At 37.7% G+C, this 19,614-nt stretch overlaps 1 protein-coding gene across 2 annotated transcripts in view; it reads left to right on the forward strand.

Moving 5' to 3' along the window:
- Positions 1-19,317, forward strand: part of MXI1 (MAX interactor 1, dimerization protein) — an 80,229-nt gene extending 60,912 nt beyond the window's left edge. For both annotated transcript variants that reach the window (XM_021700267.1, XM_021700268.1), the window contains exons 4-6: positions 13,314-13,428; positions 14,036-14,207; positions 18,636-19,317. In XM_021700267.1, the coding sequence (XP_021555942.1) occupies positions 13,314-13,428; positions 14,036-14,207; positions 18,636-18,799 (451 nt within the window). In that variant the 3' untranslated portion in view covers positions 18,800-19,317. The remainder of the gene's footprint in view (positions 1-13,313; positions 13,429-14,035; positions 14,208-18,635) is intronic.
- Positions 19,318-19,614: the final 297 nt, after the last annotated feature.

Raw genomic sequence — 19,614 nt, forward strand, 5'->3', positions numbered from 1 at the left:
AAAAAAAAAAAAAGAAAAAAAAAAAAAAAGAATTATCCATCTTTTAGATGCAGTTTTACTGTTTCCACTAAAGTACAATTTGACCTCTCTCTCCACCTCCTACACCCTTTGCACTTTTACTAGAGATAACTAAGAAATATGTTGAAAGTTAAAGTTTGGTTTAGGATTTGTTTCAAACTTCCTTGATCTTGAAAAATTTAGGATTTGTTTTGATCAATCTAAGATGACGAGTATCAGTCTAAGATGACTTATAAGTAATAGTCAGATGTCCATGCTAATTTCTCCTAACAGTCTTATATACCATTAATCCCAAGATCATGTTTTCTAATTTAGAATCTTTGGTGGAAATGGGAGTTCATTTGAAGTTACTTGGTCCTGCCACTGACCAAGGACTCCTAAAGATAATTACAAACAACTGACATGCACTTATTAGGTATTGACAGTGTGCTGGGTACTAGGGATAGGATGAAAGAAGTCCTAGACTCTGCTTTTGAGGATTTATAGTCTAGGTAGAAGACAAAATATATGATTATAGAGCCCCTAAAGGCAGTATATAATTAAGTGTTAAGTTGTGTATGTCCCAGATGGGAGTTGAATTAAACTCTTAGCAGCAGGGTATCATAGGCCAAAGCTAGCATAAACAGCTTAGTTATGAGTGATTATTCCTGTGACTTGCATGCTTCTCTCTAGGAGTTTGCCAAAATTGGTTTTATCACATATTCAATATGTTTGAAAGGGCTTTCAGGAGAAATGCTGCATCTGAGGCTTTTTTGCTCTTTTAATCATTAAAATATAGTTTGTCACTTATTCTGAAGTGAAACTGAACTTCAAGCTATTAAGCATGGATAAGATAGATATGGGCCTGGGACTACATTTAAAGACTGTGATAAAGCCTTCTTTTTTTTTTTTAATTTTATTTTATTATATTATGTTAATCACCATACATTACATCATTAGTTTTTGATGTAGTGTTCCATGATTCATTGTTTGTGTATAACACCCAGTGCTCCATGCAGAACGTGCCCTCTTTAATACCCATCACCAGGCGAACCCACCCCCCCACCCCCCTCCCCTCTAACACCCTCAGTTTGTTTCTCAGAGTCCATAGTCTCTCATGGTTCGTCTCCCCCTCCGTTTTCCCCCCCTTCATTTTACCCTTCCTACTATCTTCTTTTTTTTTTTTTTTTAAACATATAATGTATTATTTGTTTCAGAGGTACAGGTCTGTGATTCAACAGTCTTACACAATTCACAGCGCTCACCATAGCACATACCCTCCCCAGTGTCTATCACCCAGCCGCCCCATCCCTCCCACCCGCCCCCCACTCCTTCTTCATCTATAGTTGCTTCCCTGGTATGTCTCTAAGGGCAGCTAAAATACAGTGTTGTTTTTAGTGGCTGTTTTTCTTACGGAGGGGTGTCTACTATGGTTCTCTCTCTTCTGTAGTGGCAGTGTTGGTGAATACCCAAGTGTCTTGTGAAAAGACTTTGTGAAGAAATTTAACTGGGACAGTTCAATCTGCTATAGCTTTGGGTAAATAAGGAAAACAAAAGCCCATTTCCTTAGCTCTCCATAATCTCTTATATGTCATTTTGTTTTGGAATACTGTTGAAGATGTTAATTTTATTATAGTAAGCTCTGTATAAAGTCTTAGTAACTTTTGTGATCATGTTTTCCCCTTGTAACTTATATTTCTTCTGAGTGCTTCTCAATTTATCCTTTAATAGAGAACCCCAAATAGGATGTTTCTGTAGGAAAATTGTGCTTTTGTAAACTTTTCTCTAGTACATCAACCTTAGATTACTGAGTTTTAAAAATTTCAACATAACTGCCTATCTCTTAAGTTTGCGTACAAACTGATACAGGAGGTTGACATGGGATTTTATGCCATTACAAAAAGTCTGTTTTTCATAGCATGCTTTATTTTCTAGTACTTTTATCCCAAAGTAATTAGAGCAATGTTAACCCTTTAATATAAAATTAAATGAGAATATTTGGGTTTTCTAATTTGGAAATGCAATAGCTAAATTAGAATAAGGAAGAAATCTAGAAATTAAGAAAGCATACACTAAGATTCATTTCACCAAAAACATGATGACTAGAATTAGGAAGTATAGTCCCTTGAAGTTTAAGAGAGGGATTTTTGGATTTAAAAAATAAAATGGACAGTCCTGCTTTACACAGGGAAATCCTTATAGGGATTTATTACCCTAATAAAAAATGGAAATAAAATCAAACCATTTTAGATCAGTTCTTTAATAAAACATTGCTACTGGGCTTTAGTAAGAAGGTGTTAGGGGTATGTTTGTATTATGTTATATATTATATATATATATATATTTTTATTTGAGGGCATTTTTCTGGTCATATGTATATATGACTATATATATGTAGTCATGGAGGACAACCATCATAGTTTTCCTGAGCCATCTGTTGGTATTACTGACAAAAATGTACTCTTTGGTATTTGGATCATTGGTGTGACCAATTATGACATTTTTCTCTACGGTTGTAATGTCTGTATGGTTTTTCTATCTTGTTTCACTTTATTCCAGTCTGATTCACAATTATCCTTTACAGAACAGCTTGTATTTGGCATAGCTGTAAAAAAAAAAAAAAAAAAAAAATCCAGTCTTTTCTAAATAAGGTTCTTTTTCAATTGGAAATTTTGTCTTTGTAGTTAAAACATTTGTAAACATAACACAATTTAGACAGAGCTGAATGACTTTGCAAGACTGCTATTTCTGTAATGCAGGAGGCTTTTCCTAAAGAGCAATTTGGTGATACTGGGCTCCTAGAACTCCCTTGAAAGCAGTTGGAATTTACTGCCATATGTATTGGGTCAGATGGAGGAGGAAACATGCATCTTCTGGCTTGCAATGTTCAGGAAATATTGGTGTGTTTAGAAGAAAATACTGACTATGTTTTGGGTGTTATTTTTCATCACTTCAAAGGATCTTTCATATGTCTTTTGTCTCCTGAGATTAGAGACGTTGGGGATCCTAGAGATACTTCAGGACTTTCATCCTGTTACATCTCTAATGTCTGAAAGGAAATACAGCCAAGTTGGGCAAACTTATCCTCCAAATTCTACCACCTTCTTTAGTTGGACCAACAGTTTTTGTGTTCTCATTGGAATATACTTAAGTGAGCCATACAGTCTGCCCTGCAGAAAAGCCTAGATTTGATTGGCAGTGGTAAGAAACTGGAGCCTCCGCCTGGCTTCTTCTCCTTCTCAGACTCATAGAACAGTATATTTGCTCTGGAATCAAGGTGGAATGGCCTTGTGCAGCAGTCCTTCTTGGACAGAAAGCTATACTGGTATTGGGTGAAGGCTGGAAGCATAGAAAATAACTATTAGATCTCTGATTCTTCTCTCATTTAATTTTTTCCTGGGTTTATCCAGAGGAGAGTCAAACTAAGATTTAGACAGAGATAGAAACAAGTCATAAATTTGAACCCAGTTTTTTTTTACTGATAAAAGTTTATCTTTTACAAGACTGTTGCAATTGTTTTTACTCTGTTGAATACCTTTTCCTTTTCAGAAGGGTCTTAAAAAGTAAAGTTCATATTCTACGTGCCTAAAAATGCTCAATGCCTTAACACAACACTGAAAAAATTTCTCTTTTATCAGAAGAGAAAATGCCCAGGATTGGAGCCAGGTGTTAATGCAAAGCTGCCTCCAGAAGTAACTTTCAAAAACTGCACTTCATTTGGACTCTTTGTGGTCAGAAAAAAATGTGACACAGTACAATGAAAGAGAAAGATTAGAAGGGTTAGGTAACTTTGAAATAAAGATAAACCAAAACAGTAATTCTCTGTCATTGTCAGGACTGTGGCATGTTTAAAATTATATGAGTCTTATTTTTTTTAGAGATTCTCAATTCCCAGTAAATACCTCAGGGTTATTATTTTTTAAAATTACACATTGGTCAATAATTGCTCTTTGTTACCCTTTTCCTGCCCCAAATTTTACTCCCCCAAAACAAAAAGCAAACAACCCTGCATTTCAGTTTCAGGGAAATTTTTCTAAAATGGGACTCTAAAAATAATCCCTGGCTAACTTGACTGAATTGGCAGTTGTCCAGCAATGCCAAACCATTTGCCCTCTGCCAATAGTAAGCATGGTCCCTACTTTTAATCATTTAGCTCCCTATTTCAGGTCACTCATATTCAGTACAAACTGTGGATATTCATCTTCCAGAGATGTGTTAATTCTTAGGCCAGAGTGTTCTTTTTCCATTTAATAAAATGTGTCTTTCCTCCTAAGTGAGTACACCCCCTTAAAATGAACTATTATACGAATCACATCTTATTAGTGGGGCCATGTTTAAAAGCATTATGCTATTTTCATTTTATACTTCTAAACGTACATTTAGGTTCCAAAGTGTTCTTCAAGTGTGTTGTTTGTGCTGTTGTAGGATCATCATTTTATTAAAGATGAGGAACAATATTTCTTCATTTCCCTCTACGATCCTGGACTGTAAATTGATGTAATAAAAGAGTTGCACTGGGCTGTGGGTAAGAGGGGGGCTGTGAGTATTAGACTCACACTTTTATAGAAGAATAGACTAATGCTTTTGTGCATTTTGTGTATAAAACTAGGGCAGTGTCTTACAGAACGTTATCACTGTGTCTCAGATCAGACTTGCCAGCACGTAGGAAGTTTGTTTTGGTTTCAGAATGTACTTTACCCCATGGTGGCTGGCAGGGTACAATACTATTGACATCACTGTGTTTCAAATAGAAAATTAACAAGTAGCTACTGTTGCGATTGCGGATTGCCTTCCCAGTCCCTGTGGGAGAATGCTTTTTCTTTGGACAGCAACACTTCTCAGCCCCTTGGTACCATGAAATCAGCCCATGGGGGCTGCCAGAATAGGGATGAACACCAAAAAAAGATGAAGAATAGGAAAACTCTTAATAATGCAAAAATCTTTAATCAGTTTCCAAATTGATGTGAAAGATAAATGTTAAAAATTCCTCTCCCACCCACAGCTAAGTTTTGACAGTAGGCCAGGTTCAGAGCCTGATCTCTCCAGAGAGGAGTATCCTTTCCCTCCACCCAAACCCCTGGAGAGTTGCCAAAGGAAAATAAGCTATTTTGTATTTAGAACAAATTGCCACTGTTTTCTCCAGTGATGTAGCCCTATTTCCCAGACTTTGAAACTTGGAGTACAGAAAGTTCTTGTGTGACCAAAGAAGAAATATGGTGAATGAATGATCAAGTTTTTTTTTTTTTTTTAAACCAAGTACTCATAAACAGATAAGAGAGGGGATGAGATATATGCAGAGAAGCTAAATTTAGCATAGAATGGACATCAAGTGAACAATTTCTGTTAAATCACTTTGGAAGTTGGGTTCCTTGTGGGGGTTTTCAGTGAAGAACATATGCCTCTGGAACCATATTTTAATATTTTTTTTCAAATGTCAAGCTTTCCTTAGAGATGAATGCAGGACAGTTCAAAGAATTGTTTATGTGTTCTGCGCTATAGGCTTCAACTGATCAGCCGTCGTGTGATCTTTAAAACTGGGCAGATACTAGTTTATGTTATCTGATGGGTTAAAAACTGTTGATTTAATTTTTTCTCTCTCTCTTGCATTGTAGAGTATTTCTTTTTAGACTTTCCTCTCTCATACCTGGGTTTTCTTAGATGTGTCTTTTCTATTTTTTTCTTAGTAATTGTCTTCCTGCCATTTATACTTGTTATTATTATTATTTCTTGAACAACAGCTGGAACAGAGGCCAAAGTTAATTCGGTGAAATTTTCTACTTGCTAGGATGCTTATTCATAAGGTTAGAAAGTTGAAATTGGTGACCAAAAAATTGGATTTAAAAAAATTATCTGTGAATTTCATTTGACATTGTTGTCTTAGTCCTCCATCACCGTAAGTACTTTGATAAATCAGTCTAATGGCTGCAATTCTCAGTCCTCTGCTTCACTGTTAAAAGAGATGTAGATCCTAATCAAGAGTGAGGTTGGAGATTGTCAGTTACTCTACATGGTGCCAGTCATCTTTGGTGGTAACCTCAGCTGCACACACAAATTCCCAGTGTACGGTTCTGGCATCCATAAGCAGTTCTTTCATGAATGTCAGCCTGGCATCTGAATATACTGTTTGGAGGCCCCAGTATTGTTACCTCCACTTTGGTGATTTAGAGAGTCCCAGAAATATCCACTAGAAATTATGTTACATCCCTCCTCCCCACTGTGTGTCAGTTACTCTGTTATTGGAAAAACAGATGACTAAAAGTATGGATTCAGTCTTACCTAGAAAGTAACTAAAATACAGAGTGATTAGTGTGAAAATCAAGTTTTAATTTTCTGAGGAAGGGATATAGCAATGAAGGCATCATAGAAGAAATAGTAGTTTGGCTGTGGGCTGATAAATGAGTTAGATGCTCACTCAGTAGACAGTGGGAAAGGAGGACGTTCCAGCTAGAGAAATGGGTAAATATAAAAGCATATTTGGTTTGTGGAAGAGGTTTGCAAGGGTATGGGTAATGGGAAGTGAGGCAAGAAAGGTGGTAGGCAGAAGGCCAAATTATAGCATCTTCAAACATAAAAATCACTACTGGCATCTTTTAAAATTTTTACCGCATCTAGTTCAGTGACATAATAAGGAGCAGCTCATTGTTTACTGGTGATCATTGCTGTTGACTGAATAGCACTTCATCCTCTTTGTATCTCTGAGATGTAAAGACTAAATAAAATTTCAGCCTACATGGAATCTGTGGAGTTTGAGAAAGAATATTATCATTTTTTGTCATCATTAATTTATTGACTACACACTTCTCTCACCATCTCTTCTCCCCAACTCCACTTTCCATCCCTCTCTAAACCTTTGAAAATCATAATCCCAGTTATGATTCAGAAACGATATTCTGAATTCTAAAGCTCTGTAGTGATCTGTAGTAATTTGCTCTAGTAGTTTGAACATAGATTGCTAGAGGTCTTGGGATGTGGTGTAAAATAGTGCAAGATTTATTTGAAGTCTTTTTTTTTTTGGCCTTAAAAGTACACTTTGCCGGGCGCCTGGGTGGCTCAGTCATTAAGCGTCTGCCTTCGGCTCAGGTCAGGATCCTGGGGTCCTGGGATCAAGCCCCGCATCGGGCTCCCTGCTCCGCGGGAAGCCTGCTTCTCCCTCTCCCACTCCCCCTGCTTGTGTTCCCTCTCTCATTGTGTCTCTCTGTCAAATAAATAAAATCTTTAAAAAAAAAAAAAGTATACTTTGTATTATTTGTGCTTATTTTCATATAAAATAGTGTTTTCTTTCAAATCTTTGAAGATAAGTATGACTTCTGGAAGGCATACTACTATATATTTAACCTTCTGGCTGTAAATACACTTTGGCTTTCCACCCTAAGAACTACTTAGATTTTATTGAGAGACAGTGATTTTAAAAAGTCTTCCAAGAGTGAGCAATGTTTATCTCAACTTTAACTGATTTTGCTTAATTGTATATCGATAAGCCCTTCAGTGCTAAAGTGGACAATGTGACTATAGAATAATTCATATTATTATAATATTACATGGTGTATATAATTTATATAATTTACCGTTTCATTATAACACTTGCTGATATTTCTCTCTGGTTATTTTACAAGATACCAATTGAATTAAAAGGAATATAATGAAAGCAACTTTTTTTTTTTTTAAATGAGAAGGGAGTCCTAGCTATTCTCCTGAGTTTTTGTTTTGTTGTCCTCAAGCCCCATGACACCACAGTCAGCTCTCATGCTAGGGAAATGCCATTTACCACCATTTACCTAGTTACTACCTGACAGTTAATAGCTTATTTATTTTTTGTGAAGCAGATAATATGTAAGTTGTAAGTGAAACATGTATTTAGCACATGCTATTTTACAGGAATAGCTTGTCTCAGTTTTGTTATTTCACAAACAGAATATGCTGAACAGCAGAATATGATCATATTTGTTTTCATAAATAAGACAGATCCATGAATAGCATGATGTACTTGATATCTGGATTCATTCTGAATGTCCTTTTTCATAAAAAAAGAGATAGGCATATATTTTTTTGTGTATCTTTATAGAGATTTTCAGAAGATTCTCAACACATTATATATTAGAGAAACATTGAAATAAGAATGCGTAGGATAAGCAGCTAATTGCTGATTGCTGTCATGTGCAGAAGTGTTGTGTAGGGAGTTGGGAAACCTGGCCACAAGCCACTGCAGCTTTGAAGAATGTGGCTCAAGGGAGGACTCACAGCCCATTGCATAACATTCAGCGGAGAGGAAAGTACAAGTAGGGTCCCTATCACTTGACTTGTTTTCCATTTTGATTTACTTGGCAAAGTCTTGGTATCCTGTAGTGGAGGAATGAAAGACAAGCAAGTTCCAGTGAAGGACCGTACCTCCAAGGGCATCAGCCAATGGATGGTTTGTGAGGCCAGGCAGGTGTTAAATTTCATATTGTTGTTGGGCAGAGGGATTCGAGTTTCAAGAGACGACTTGAAAAACATCATCCTATGGTACTTGCAGTGTTTTTTCTGAAAGGGAATTCTTTCCTCTCTCTTCCCTCAACACTGTGTGCTGTTGTGGTTGATACACCTATGCTTTAAAATATCACAGCTACTAGGAGGGGCCATTTTATGGCAAAATCATTTCCCCTCATGTTCTGTGATATTTCAGTTTGGCAGTAGAGTTTACAGGGTTTGAAATCAAAAGCAGCGTTGGTTCCTTCAGGGAAAAATGATCCCGATCTACCAAAATAAAAGCCAAACAGACTCTTAATTGTTCCTTTTTCCACAGGGGCTTGCCCTTTTTGAAGGTGTGGGTTAGTTTGATAGGACCTTCTCTCCAACAAGGTTAGTCACTGGAAATCGCCTCTTCCCCTGGGTAAAACCCACTTTTAAATCTATTTTAAAACAGACCTCAAAGTGTCTTTGAAAATAAAAGCGCTTTGGCATCTCTCCATTCCCTTGCCCCCTCCCTCTCCGCAAGGAGATTCCAGTTTTCTCACAGGGGGCCCCTACTGCAGTGTCTAATCCTCATGCTAAATTAGGAAAGATTTACATTTTATAGTTTTTACTGAGCTCTCCATGTGTTGTGAAAAGTTAAATAAATGCTAACCAGGGGGCTAAATTATTTTTCTCGTTTTCCATCAAGGCTAGTTCCATAAATTTCATAATGTCAGGTTTTTCTATTGGTTGTTAGTCTGGTGTTCATCGAAACATTCAGAACATCAGCCTTAACTTTCCCCAACCTTTTTTTTTTTTTTTTAATTTTAAAGATTTACTTATTTATTTTAGAGAGAGAGCACTGGTGGGCACGAGCAGGGGGAGGGGCAGAGGGAGAGGGAGAGAGAATCTCCAGCAGACTCCTCACTGAATGCAGAGCCTGACACGGGGCTCGATCTCACAACCCTGAGATTATGACCTGAGCGAAACCAAGAGTTGGATGCTCAACTGAGCCCCCGGCACCCCCTTCACCCCCAACCTTCTTAACCTGCTTTGACTAAAGGTGCAGGACTATGCCATTCATGAATCCTTGTTCTCTATATCAGCTCTTCTACTCCTTGGAGATTTGAAAAATATCACCTCATGCTACTTGCAAATTTTTTCTCAGTGCGTAAGGATTTTCAAATCAAACCAAGGTTGTTGGTTTTTTGTTGTTGTTGTTTTCTCTCTTGTCCTCTTTTCTTCCTCCAGTGTCTTACGGCCCATGATTTGGCAACCCCATACAGGAGGCTCCTGAGCCACCAGTCACATGAGAATGAAGGCAAGAAAAGAAAGGACCAGATGGCATCAAAAGATATGCCTTTCTAGGTCGTTGGTGGTTAAGCTTGCAATCTGGTTTACCAGCAGGGAGACTATGAGGGAAAGGGTGGAGGGCAGCACAGCACCATTGTAAGGGAAGAAGAATTCTGCCATACAGTGTGCTTCAGTAATCTGCTGGGGAGAAAAGAGTTACACATCAAGGTGAATGAGTTTTCTGATTAGACTTCCCAGTTTACAGGCACAGGATATCACATTGCTCTTGGAAGGGTGAATTTACCTAAAACTGGCATAATAAGCACATGTGGAAAACTGTGTGCAGTATTTGGATGGCAGCTTTGAAAAGTGTGGCTCCCACTTGGTCAGTTTCTGTCCTTCAACTGCAATTAACCTTTTGTTACTCTATTCTCCAAATGTCTGATTGTCTTACAAGTATAAAAACTGGAGGAAATGACATTTGGCTCTCACAGAGAGACCTTTCCCCACAGGAGAGCAAAGGACATCATTTACCATTCATTCTTCATACTCTTACCTATTTTAGAGGATTGTATGTATAAAACATGGAAAATGGCATCACTGGTCTTTGTGAGACATGATAACTCAGGGTATGTTTTCTTAAGCTGTAACTTGGAGCACATTTATAATTACTTGACTGAAGAAATGTTCAGTAGTGGCTAATAAAAAATATTTTAGAGGGCAGTCTGCCTTTGCTGTTCATCTAGCCATCTTACACGTTGACTCCCTTAGGGCCTGGGCAGATTCTGATTTGTCAGTGCTCTTGCAGACCACCAGACTGCTGAACTTGGCTGGTATTTCCATGCAAAATTCCAACTTCGTTGTTTTCCCCTGAAAGAAAAAAGTAACTTGATTTCAATATATGAACTTGAGTCCTATACTCTTTTAATTACCTTGAAAAGCCTTGCTTTTTCGTAGACAAATTCAGTATCCCTCAAGTCCAAAGTCAAGTTTCAGCTTCTCTTATAAGTCTGCTTTCTCCAGTTACAATCTCCCATTTTATTCAGATTCTGTTGCCCTGGATTTCTGTATGACTCATTTCATTATGAACAAAATGAAACCAAACAATATGTTTCATTCTGTAGTCTAGATTACAAACTCTTAAAAGATCACGTTTCTTTTTTGACTTCTACCACTCAAGCAAGTGTGTGGAATATTGCTGAATGCACAAAGTCATGTAGTAAATATATCTCTCAATAAGAAGAAGAAAGAGAAAAAAAATAGACATTTTAATATTATGTTAGTTGATTTCTACCTAGATTTTAATATGACTTAGATCTCACAAAGCAAAAAGTGACCCACCCATTTTTTTCCTTGATGTAAAACTCTCGTAAGGAGTCATTCTGAAGTTCCTTAAACTCAATGTAAAAGATATTTCCTGTATATGCACTGAATTTCTGGGGTTAAGTAAATAAAATTGACAAGTTATTCTTGTGGCAATATGTTAACTTTACTTGTTAGTTGCTCTATTAACTTTTTTAGATGACTGAATTCAGAGCCCCCTTGGGAGCCTCTAGTTATTAGCAAAACAACCACCAGTCTTTCTCTCCATCCTCCAGTCATATCACCAGTCTTTCTCTCCATCCTCCAGTCACATCATACGAGTGCAGTTGTGGGGCATATCCTATAATAATTCTAATGAAGAGTTTAAAGGCACTTTCTACTATAGATTTTTTTGTTTTGTTTCTTGTTTTAGTCTGCTCAACCAAAGCACTCAGTGATCATGTGAGTCCTCACTTAAGAGGTTTTCCAGTTAAAAATGAGAATTTTACTAAAGGTTCTATGATTTGGGGTAGCACAGCAGGAGAGCAGATGACTTTAAAATTGTTAAATCTCATTAAGGGGAATCCATTGATATACCTTTAATTTAGGGGAAAATTTAAAATTCCTTTATCTACATCAGATATGTCAGATTTCGGCCTGGAGCCAACTATTAGATTTGAGTTACTGAACTCAGTAAAGAGATTTGGAATGGAAATACTAATGGACCCCTAACTATAGCTGGGGTAGTGGGTATTGGAAGAATCTTGACAGTTCATTACCAAACCTCTGACCTCACTACCCTTAATCATCCTTGCTTGTCAGTGACATAATTGGTTGCTTTTTGTCTTCTCCTGCCCCGCTTTTAAATTGCTAGCATTTGAGAATTTCACTTATTATTTCTTGTGCATTAAGACCAAGAAAGCATAGTTTGGTGGGTGAACTAGTAAAAAACCATTTTGGCCCTCTTTGAGAGGATGATGTGTTTTGTTCCTGGTGCAATTGAGACAGTTGCTAAATGGTCAGTTATAACTCTTTAAGGAATAAGGATAACCTGTGAACACGTTTGTGGATTTTCTTTTCAGATATACCATTTATTAATTGCTGAATTATGTTATGCCTATGAAGCACAGATCCAAAGATGTGGACTAGCATTGTTTTAGTGTACAATTATGTACCCAGAACTCTCATCATGGTTATCATAGTACCTTTAGGATATAGGGAAGGTAAATCCATGAGACTGTGTGCTGAAGTTGCCCATAGGATGGGTGGATTAAAGAATGCAATAATTTTAGTAAAGAATTTTGTCAGGGTGCCTGGGTGGCTCAGTCGTTAAGCATCTGCCTTCGGCTCAGGTCATGATCCCAAGGTCCTGGGATCAAGCCCCATGTTGGACTCCCTGCTCAGCGGGGAGCCTGCTTCTCTCTCCCTCTGCCCTCCCCTGCTTGTGCTCTCTCATTCTCTCTCTCAAATAAATAAACAAAAATCTTTAAAAATTTTTGTTACCTAGCTTTTTTCCCATGTGTAGAAAATTGGGGGTGGGATAATGAGAGAGGGAGGAGAGGGAGAGAAATAAAAATTTAAAACTAATGAGCTGGTACACTGAGATATTAGGAAACAGGTGTTTATGGGTTTTTGTTTCAGTGGCTGAAATTGACCACAGAGCCATATATTTTGCCTAACCCTGTCCTAGCTGATGACACAATTTTGCTGTTTCTAATGTGTTGAATCATATGAAGTTGCCATTTTTATAAGTGAGAATTGTATATCACAAGTTTTCTGTGGTTCATCCTAATATGTAATGTGTAACACTGTAGGATGGCTACAGTTGTAGAGAGAGGTGTGTGTAGAAGATGGGAGGGGAGAAATGGAAATTCGTGAGCAATTTATACCCCGTGGGAGTACTCCAGCTGAAAACTGCTACTCTAGCCTGTGGTTCTAGGCATTCAAAATCAAATACAGTTAATTGCCCTAGTATGCTTTCCTACTTCCACATTAATACAGTTGGAGACAGTTTATGGGGTGGCTTAAAAAGTAAATCAACTCTGACAGAGATTACCACTGGGGATGATGATCTGAAGTGACCGTGTCTGCAGAGTACAACAGAAATGGCAGCAACTGAAAACCAGTAGGCATGCCCGTACTTGCACGTACTTTGAAATTGAAGAATTAGGGGTGTAACATGGATTGAGACTAAATAATCTGTGAATTATTATTTGTCTTAAAATGGGTTTTAGGATGTTTCTAGTGGAATATTCAGGCTGTGCTGATTTGGTTTTTGTTGTCTTTTGTAGACGAGCTCATCTGCGCCTGTGTTTAGAACGCTTAAAAGTTCTGATTCCACTAGGACCAGACTGTACCAGGCACACAACACTTGGTTTGCTTAACAAAGCCAAAGCACACATCAAGGTGAGAATTTCTTTCATATTTGTACATGATTGTCTCAACCCTTGTTTCATTATAAGCAATGATTCCTATTCATAAACATCAGCTAGCTCACTGTGCCCTCCTTAATAACTGACCTCAAGAGGAATCTTCCTGAAAACTTATCAGCTAACCTGATGGGAGCAACATAACCTGATTAAATTGTTTTGACAGCATGGTCATTTGAGGAGCTGGGAATACTAGGAAACTAACAATACTCTGCTGACCGGCAGAAGGAAGGCAGTTGTGCCCTCTGGTGGAGATGACTTTATTTGGCTGTGTCCCTCAGTATTTTTCCATCAAACTACCGAGTGCAGAGCAAGTTTCTCTTTCATGGAGATAACTTTACAGACTTTGAGAATTTCATACCGTTCTAGTAGTGTAGCATTCATTACGCACACAGAAAAAGTGAAGAACTATTTTGGTGTTTAAAAATATGTATTTATGTATGTTTTTATATACACACACACATATGTACTTGTATATTCATTCATATTTTCTCTACCAAAGAAGAAATCTTTTAAGTTGTTAGGTAAAAATGAATTTTATTGTTTGTACTGGACTGTACACAAGTATCATTTTATCATTTTAGAAACTTGAAGAAGCTGAAAGGAAGAGCCAGCACCAGCTAGAGAACTTGGAACGAGAACAGAGATTTTTAAAGCGGCGACTGGAACAGCTGCAGGGTCCGCAGGAGATGGAACGAATACGAATGGACAGCATTGGATCAACTATTTCTTCAGATCGTTCTGATTCAGAGCGAGGTAGGCAGTTTGCTTCTTCCCTAATGAAATACTAAGCATCCCTGTATCTAAATTTAGGCAGGGTAAGTTGGAAAGCACTGTATTTGCTTTCTTCTCTTTAGCCAGTACTGCACCATTCTGGATTTTGTGCAATCACAACATTGTCTAGCAATGCCTGAATGAACTATAAAACTTTTTTTCCTTATTATGTAGGTATATATTTTTAACTTTCTACTTTGAAACAATTTTTTTAAAGATTTTATTTGAGAGAGAGACAAAGATAGTGACAGAGAACGTGAGCTGTGAGGAGAAAGAGAAGCAGACTCCCCGCTGAGCAGGGAGCCCGGCGCAAGGCTCAATCCCAGGACCCAGGGATCATGACCTGAGCCGAAGGCAGACGCATAACCGACTGAGCCACCCAGGCGCCCCTCTACTTTGAAATAATTTTAAACTTACAGAGAAGTTGTGTCTTCTGTAGAAAATTGTAGAGTTCTCATATACTCTTCACCCAGGTTTCCCTACTGTTGACATCTTTTGTAGACATAATACAATCACTGCAACCAGAAAATTAACATTCATGTAATTTTATTAATCTATAGACCTTACTCAAATTTCACCAGTTTTCCCACTAATGGCCTTTGTCTGATCTAGGATCCAATGCAGGATCCAACATTGCATTAGATAGTTCCTCTGAATCTATGACCATGACACTTTTGAAGAGTATTGGCCAGTTATTTTATTTTTTTTTGGCCATTTATTTTATACAGTGTCTCTCAAGTGTCTGATGTTTTCTCATTAAGTTGAGGTTATGCATTTAGGAGGAAGAAATACCACAGAGTGATTTGTGCCCTTCTCAATTCATTATATTAGGAAGATACATGATGTTGATATGTTTTATAATTGGTGATGTTAATTTTTATGTCTATATTTTATTTTTTTTTAAAGATTTTATTTATTTGACAGTGAGACAGCGAGAGAGGGAACACCAAGCAGGGGGAGTGGGAGAGGGAGAAGCAGGCTTCCCGCAGAGCAGGGAGCCTGATGCGGGGCTCGATCCCAGGACCCGGGGATCATGACCCGAGCCGAAAGCAGACGCTTAATGACTGAGCCACCCAGGCGCCCCGATGTCTGTATTTTAAAGTACCACACCCTTCATTTCTCTTTTCATCTGTCCCAGAACATTTGTCTTTGGCAGAATGAAAGACCAAGAATCAACCAAAAATTTTGTTTGAATTTTACTGATCTGTTCATCTAAAGCTCCCACCACATCAGGCCTCACAACACAGTAGAAGATCCCAGAGGTGAACTCTCATGATTTTAAGCTTTATAATTAGGGAAAATAGAGCTCACAAGATCTTGAGGTTTCTAAAACAAAAAAGGAATTGTTTGTAAAATTTGTTTTGACTTTTTATCATGGAAATTTTCAAACATACACAAAAGTAGAATAGAATATTGAATTCTCATGTACCCATCATCCAGTTTGAACAGCTGACAACATTCTGCCATTCTTGTTTCATTGATTCACCACCCCCTCATCCTCACCGTTTTTTCTGGAATGTTTTAAGTCAAATCCCAGATAACATTATCATTTTGTCCCTAAATACTTCAGTATGTATCTTTAATAAATGGGACTTAAACAATAATCATAAGGCTATTATATCCCAAAAATTAATAAAATCAGATAATCTTATTTAATGTCTAATACCATCAATTTCTGATAGATTTTCTCAAAGACGGCATTTTACCATTGGTGTGTTTGAATTAGAATCCAGACAGTCCAAATTGCATTTGTTTGTGCCTTTTAGGATACTTTTCATCTATAATCGTTCTCACTTCCACATTTTTTTCTCCCCAGTGCCATTTATTTGTTGTAGAAACAGTCATTTTGGGGCACTTGGGTGGCATAATCGGTTGAGCATCTGACTCTTGGTTTCAGCTCAGATAGTGATCTCGGGGTAGTGAGATCAGTCCCCCATGTCAGGCTCTGTGCGGAGTCTGCTTGGGATTCTCTCTCCCTCTATCCCTCTCCCCACTGTCCGCTCTCTCTCTCTCATATAAATAAATAAATCTTAAAGAAATAAAAAGGAACAGAGTCATTTTTCTTATCGAACTTCCCATGTTCTAGATTTGGCTGATTGAAACCGCATGGCATCATTTAACATATTCTTCTGTCCCTCCTATTTCCTGTAAACTGGTTGGTGGATCTAGTGGCTTGATTAAATTCAGGTTCTTTTTTTGAGGCAAGAATATTTCATAGGTGGTGCTGATACATTTATGCAAATCTCAACCTTTCACTTGATAGTTTTAGTAATCATTAATGATGGTCCCCATTATTATTTTATTAGGTATTACAAATAGTATTTTCTAATCCTGTCATTCTTTCTGCATTTATTAACTTTTTAAAATAAGATTTCCTCATCAACTTTTTTGGTTACCCTGAAATCAAGTCCATATAGGGAAGATGGGATAAATGCTTTTTAAAAATTTTTGTGGTTTTTTTTTTTTGTCAATTTTCTCAATTAATGAATCGGTGTCTTAGCAACCTCCAGAGGTAACAGGGTTTTTTTGTTTTGCTATTTGGTTTTGATTGTCTTATGAACTCCTAGGTTTTCATGTTTTGAATGTGTTCCAATCCATTGTAGTCTTCTTTTTATTGTCTTTAATACTCAAATTTCCCATATTCCATAGAAACATTTCAAATTGATTTTTCATCCCTTTTAACACAACCCTAGGAGTCCTTGGGTTTGTTGTTGTTGTTTTGCTGTTTAAGTTTGTTTTTATGTGGCACTCAGTTTTAGAGAACAAAAGTTTAACCAGAGGCAGCAGCAGGAACCTCAGGGACGTGCTACATTTATGAATGACAGTGAGGTGTAAAAGGAATGAACCCAAATTAAGAGGCAGACCTTGATCCTAGTCTTTCTTCTGCTGGTTACTGGCTGTGTGACTTTGTCAGGTCTGCAGGCTTTAGCTGCCCTTCCTGCTGTTAACTCCTCCTTGTACCCACCCCACCTCCAAATTTGAGAAAGAGTGTGTCTTCATCATTATAGTTCTCATTTTTGTAGTAGTCCCCATGTGTTACTGCCTCTTTCCCTGTTCTTATCTTGAAGCCCTCTTTCCCAGTGTTACAAGGGACTTTTAGTAATATCTCTAGTTCATTTGGCTAGTGCAGTCTTTCATTTTACTTTGTTATGATTGAGTACAGCAAGCTCTGTTGGATAGGGTGTTTTGATTCTATTTTCCAATTGTAGGTTGGATGAGTATTCTGTGATACCGGGAAACACCACATAGCCTGTGAAGCATTATGGATGTAAAACAAATAGTTATGAATTCATAGGATTGTTTGTACAGCTTGTTTGGACAGATGCCTGCATTTTAGAAACAGATTTCTAAACCTTTTTGAAGCAACAAGCCCTTTTGAAAATTATACTCTTTGAAATAACTTACTCTGTCTTCTTGGGCTCAGCAAGAATTCACTTTTCCTAAAAGCAGTTGTGATCAGTATGAACTCTTAGAGTCAGTGCCAGATATGAAACATCAGACTTTGAGCTTAAAAGAATTGAAGGATCTTGAGTTCGTTCTAGCTGTTATGGGAGAGAACAGTTTTTCAACTGCCTCTTCGTTTTTAAAATGTGTATTTTATGTAGTATTGGTGATTGTATATGTAGTATTTAACAAACTGTTGATAGCTGGTCATATGTGTTTAGGGATTTTTTTAAAAAATCATGTTTGATTTTGAAGTAAAGTTAAATACCATTACTGAAATGCCTTTACTATAATCTTTGCTATTGATCTCACTATAACTCAGAAGTTTTTAAGGCTCACACCCTCATTTCAAGCTATATTTGATGCAAGAAAATCAAATCAAACTGAAGACAAATCCCTCAGAGTTCACTCTCTAATGACTGGCTTAGTTCCGTTACTGAATAGTCAGAGGTCTTTATGATGAATCCTCGAAGTCTGTAGAACTGTCTGTAGGATGAGACTGCCAAAGGCAAGAATAAACGGATAAATTTTCTAGTTCATCTATACTGTTGATGCTTTTTCTCCTCTTTAAGGCAAGTCTGATTAATAAACAACACTGAGAATTAGTTTCTAGTTTAATGCAAAACAGATGTTGTGAAACCACTTGGGGTTGGGATCTTTTAATATTAAGCACTAATTCCCAAATAGGCTGAGTGCTTTTGGTGGGAGGTCCAGACGGACTGGCGTCAAAGGCTTTAGTGAACTTGCTGATTGAGACCACCACTGGATACCAGACATTCCCCTTTGCAAAATATATCCGTGTGTCTCTTCACCTTCAGTTACTCCTGTTATCCAGAGATCACTGATAATAAGCTTGTGTAATAATTATTTGACACTACAAAAAATAATCACTTTTTCTTATGCCCTTTTCTCATTAGTTTTTGAAAGTGCAGATTACTAATGTTCTTACTTTTTTCTCTTTGGCAGAGGAGATTGAAGTGGATGTTGAAAGCACAGAGTTCTCCCATGGAGAAGTGGACAATATCAGTACCACCAGCATCAGTGACATTGATGACCACAGCAGCCTGCAGAGTATTGGGAGTGACGAGGGTTACTCCAGTGCCAGTGTCAAACTTTCGTTCACTTCCTAGAACCCAGCATGACCTAACAGTGCAGGGCAAAATATTCACTGGGCCAATTCAATCCAAACAATCTCTTAAATTGGGTTCATGATGCAGTCTCCTCTTTAAAACTAAACAAAACTATACTTGAACAAAAGGGTCAAAAGACCTCTATTTAAGCAATTACTTAGCAAAAAGTGGGGCAGAGCCTCCCCAGCAGAACAAATAGTCATAATATTCATATTTGAAAATCACAGTTTCTAATGGCAGCAGAAAACTTGGAGAAATTTTCTTGATTTAGTTGATTTGAAAGAGGACATTGGAGATTCTGTCCTCTTTTTCTTCTGTAGTTTGCTCACAATACAATGAGTAGACACATTTAAGGATGGGGTTATGAACCCTTCCTGAGTTTTATGGTCCTAAAAACAAAATCAAACCTATAGTAATGAGAAGACAAGATAATCAGGCATTAACTTGGATAGCTGAACAGCTATTAAAACTCAGCCTGGGACAGCTTATCATGAAGCCTGTGGATGATCAATTCTTGAAAGAAAAAAAAAAAAGCAAGCTCATTTCATGCTCTGCAAAAGGAGAGACTCCCATGAAGCCTTTTGAAAGGGATCATCATGCAGCTCAGCTTTCTGTTGGATTCCATGCTAAGCAAGCTAACCTTATCCTGCATTGTTCGCAGTAGGGCACCCAACCGCCAGCTCGACAGTCAGCTGCCCTTAGGCCCTTGGGCAGCATGGGGCAGTGTGTGTCTAATAGCCTCTACCACACAGGGCCTAGGAATTCGGATTGAGGGGCCAGAAGGAAAAAGCTCTCCATGCCTCTGTGACTGCGTG

The sequence above is a fragment of the Neomonachus schauinslandi genome, chromosome 6 (genome assembly GCF_002201575.2).
Source record: "Neomonachus schauinslandi chromosome 6, ASM220157v2, whole genome shotgun sequence".
Classification (NCBI taxonomy): Eukaryota; Metazoa; Chordata; class Mammalia; order Carnivora; family Phocidae; genus Neomonachus; species Neomonachus schauinslandi.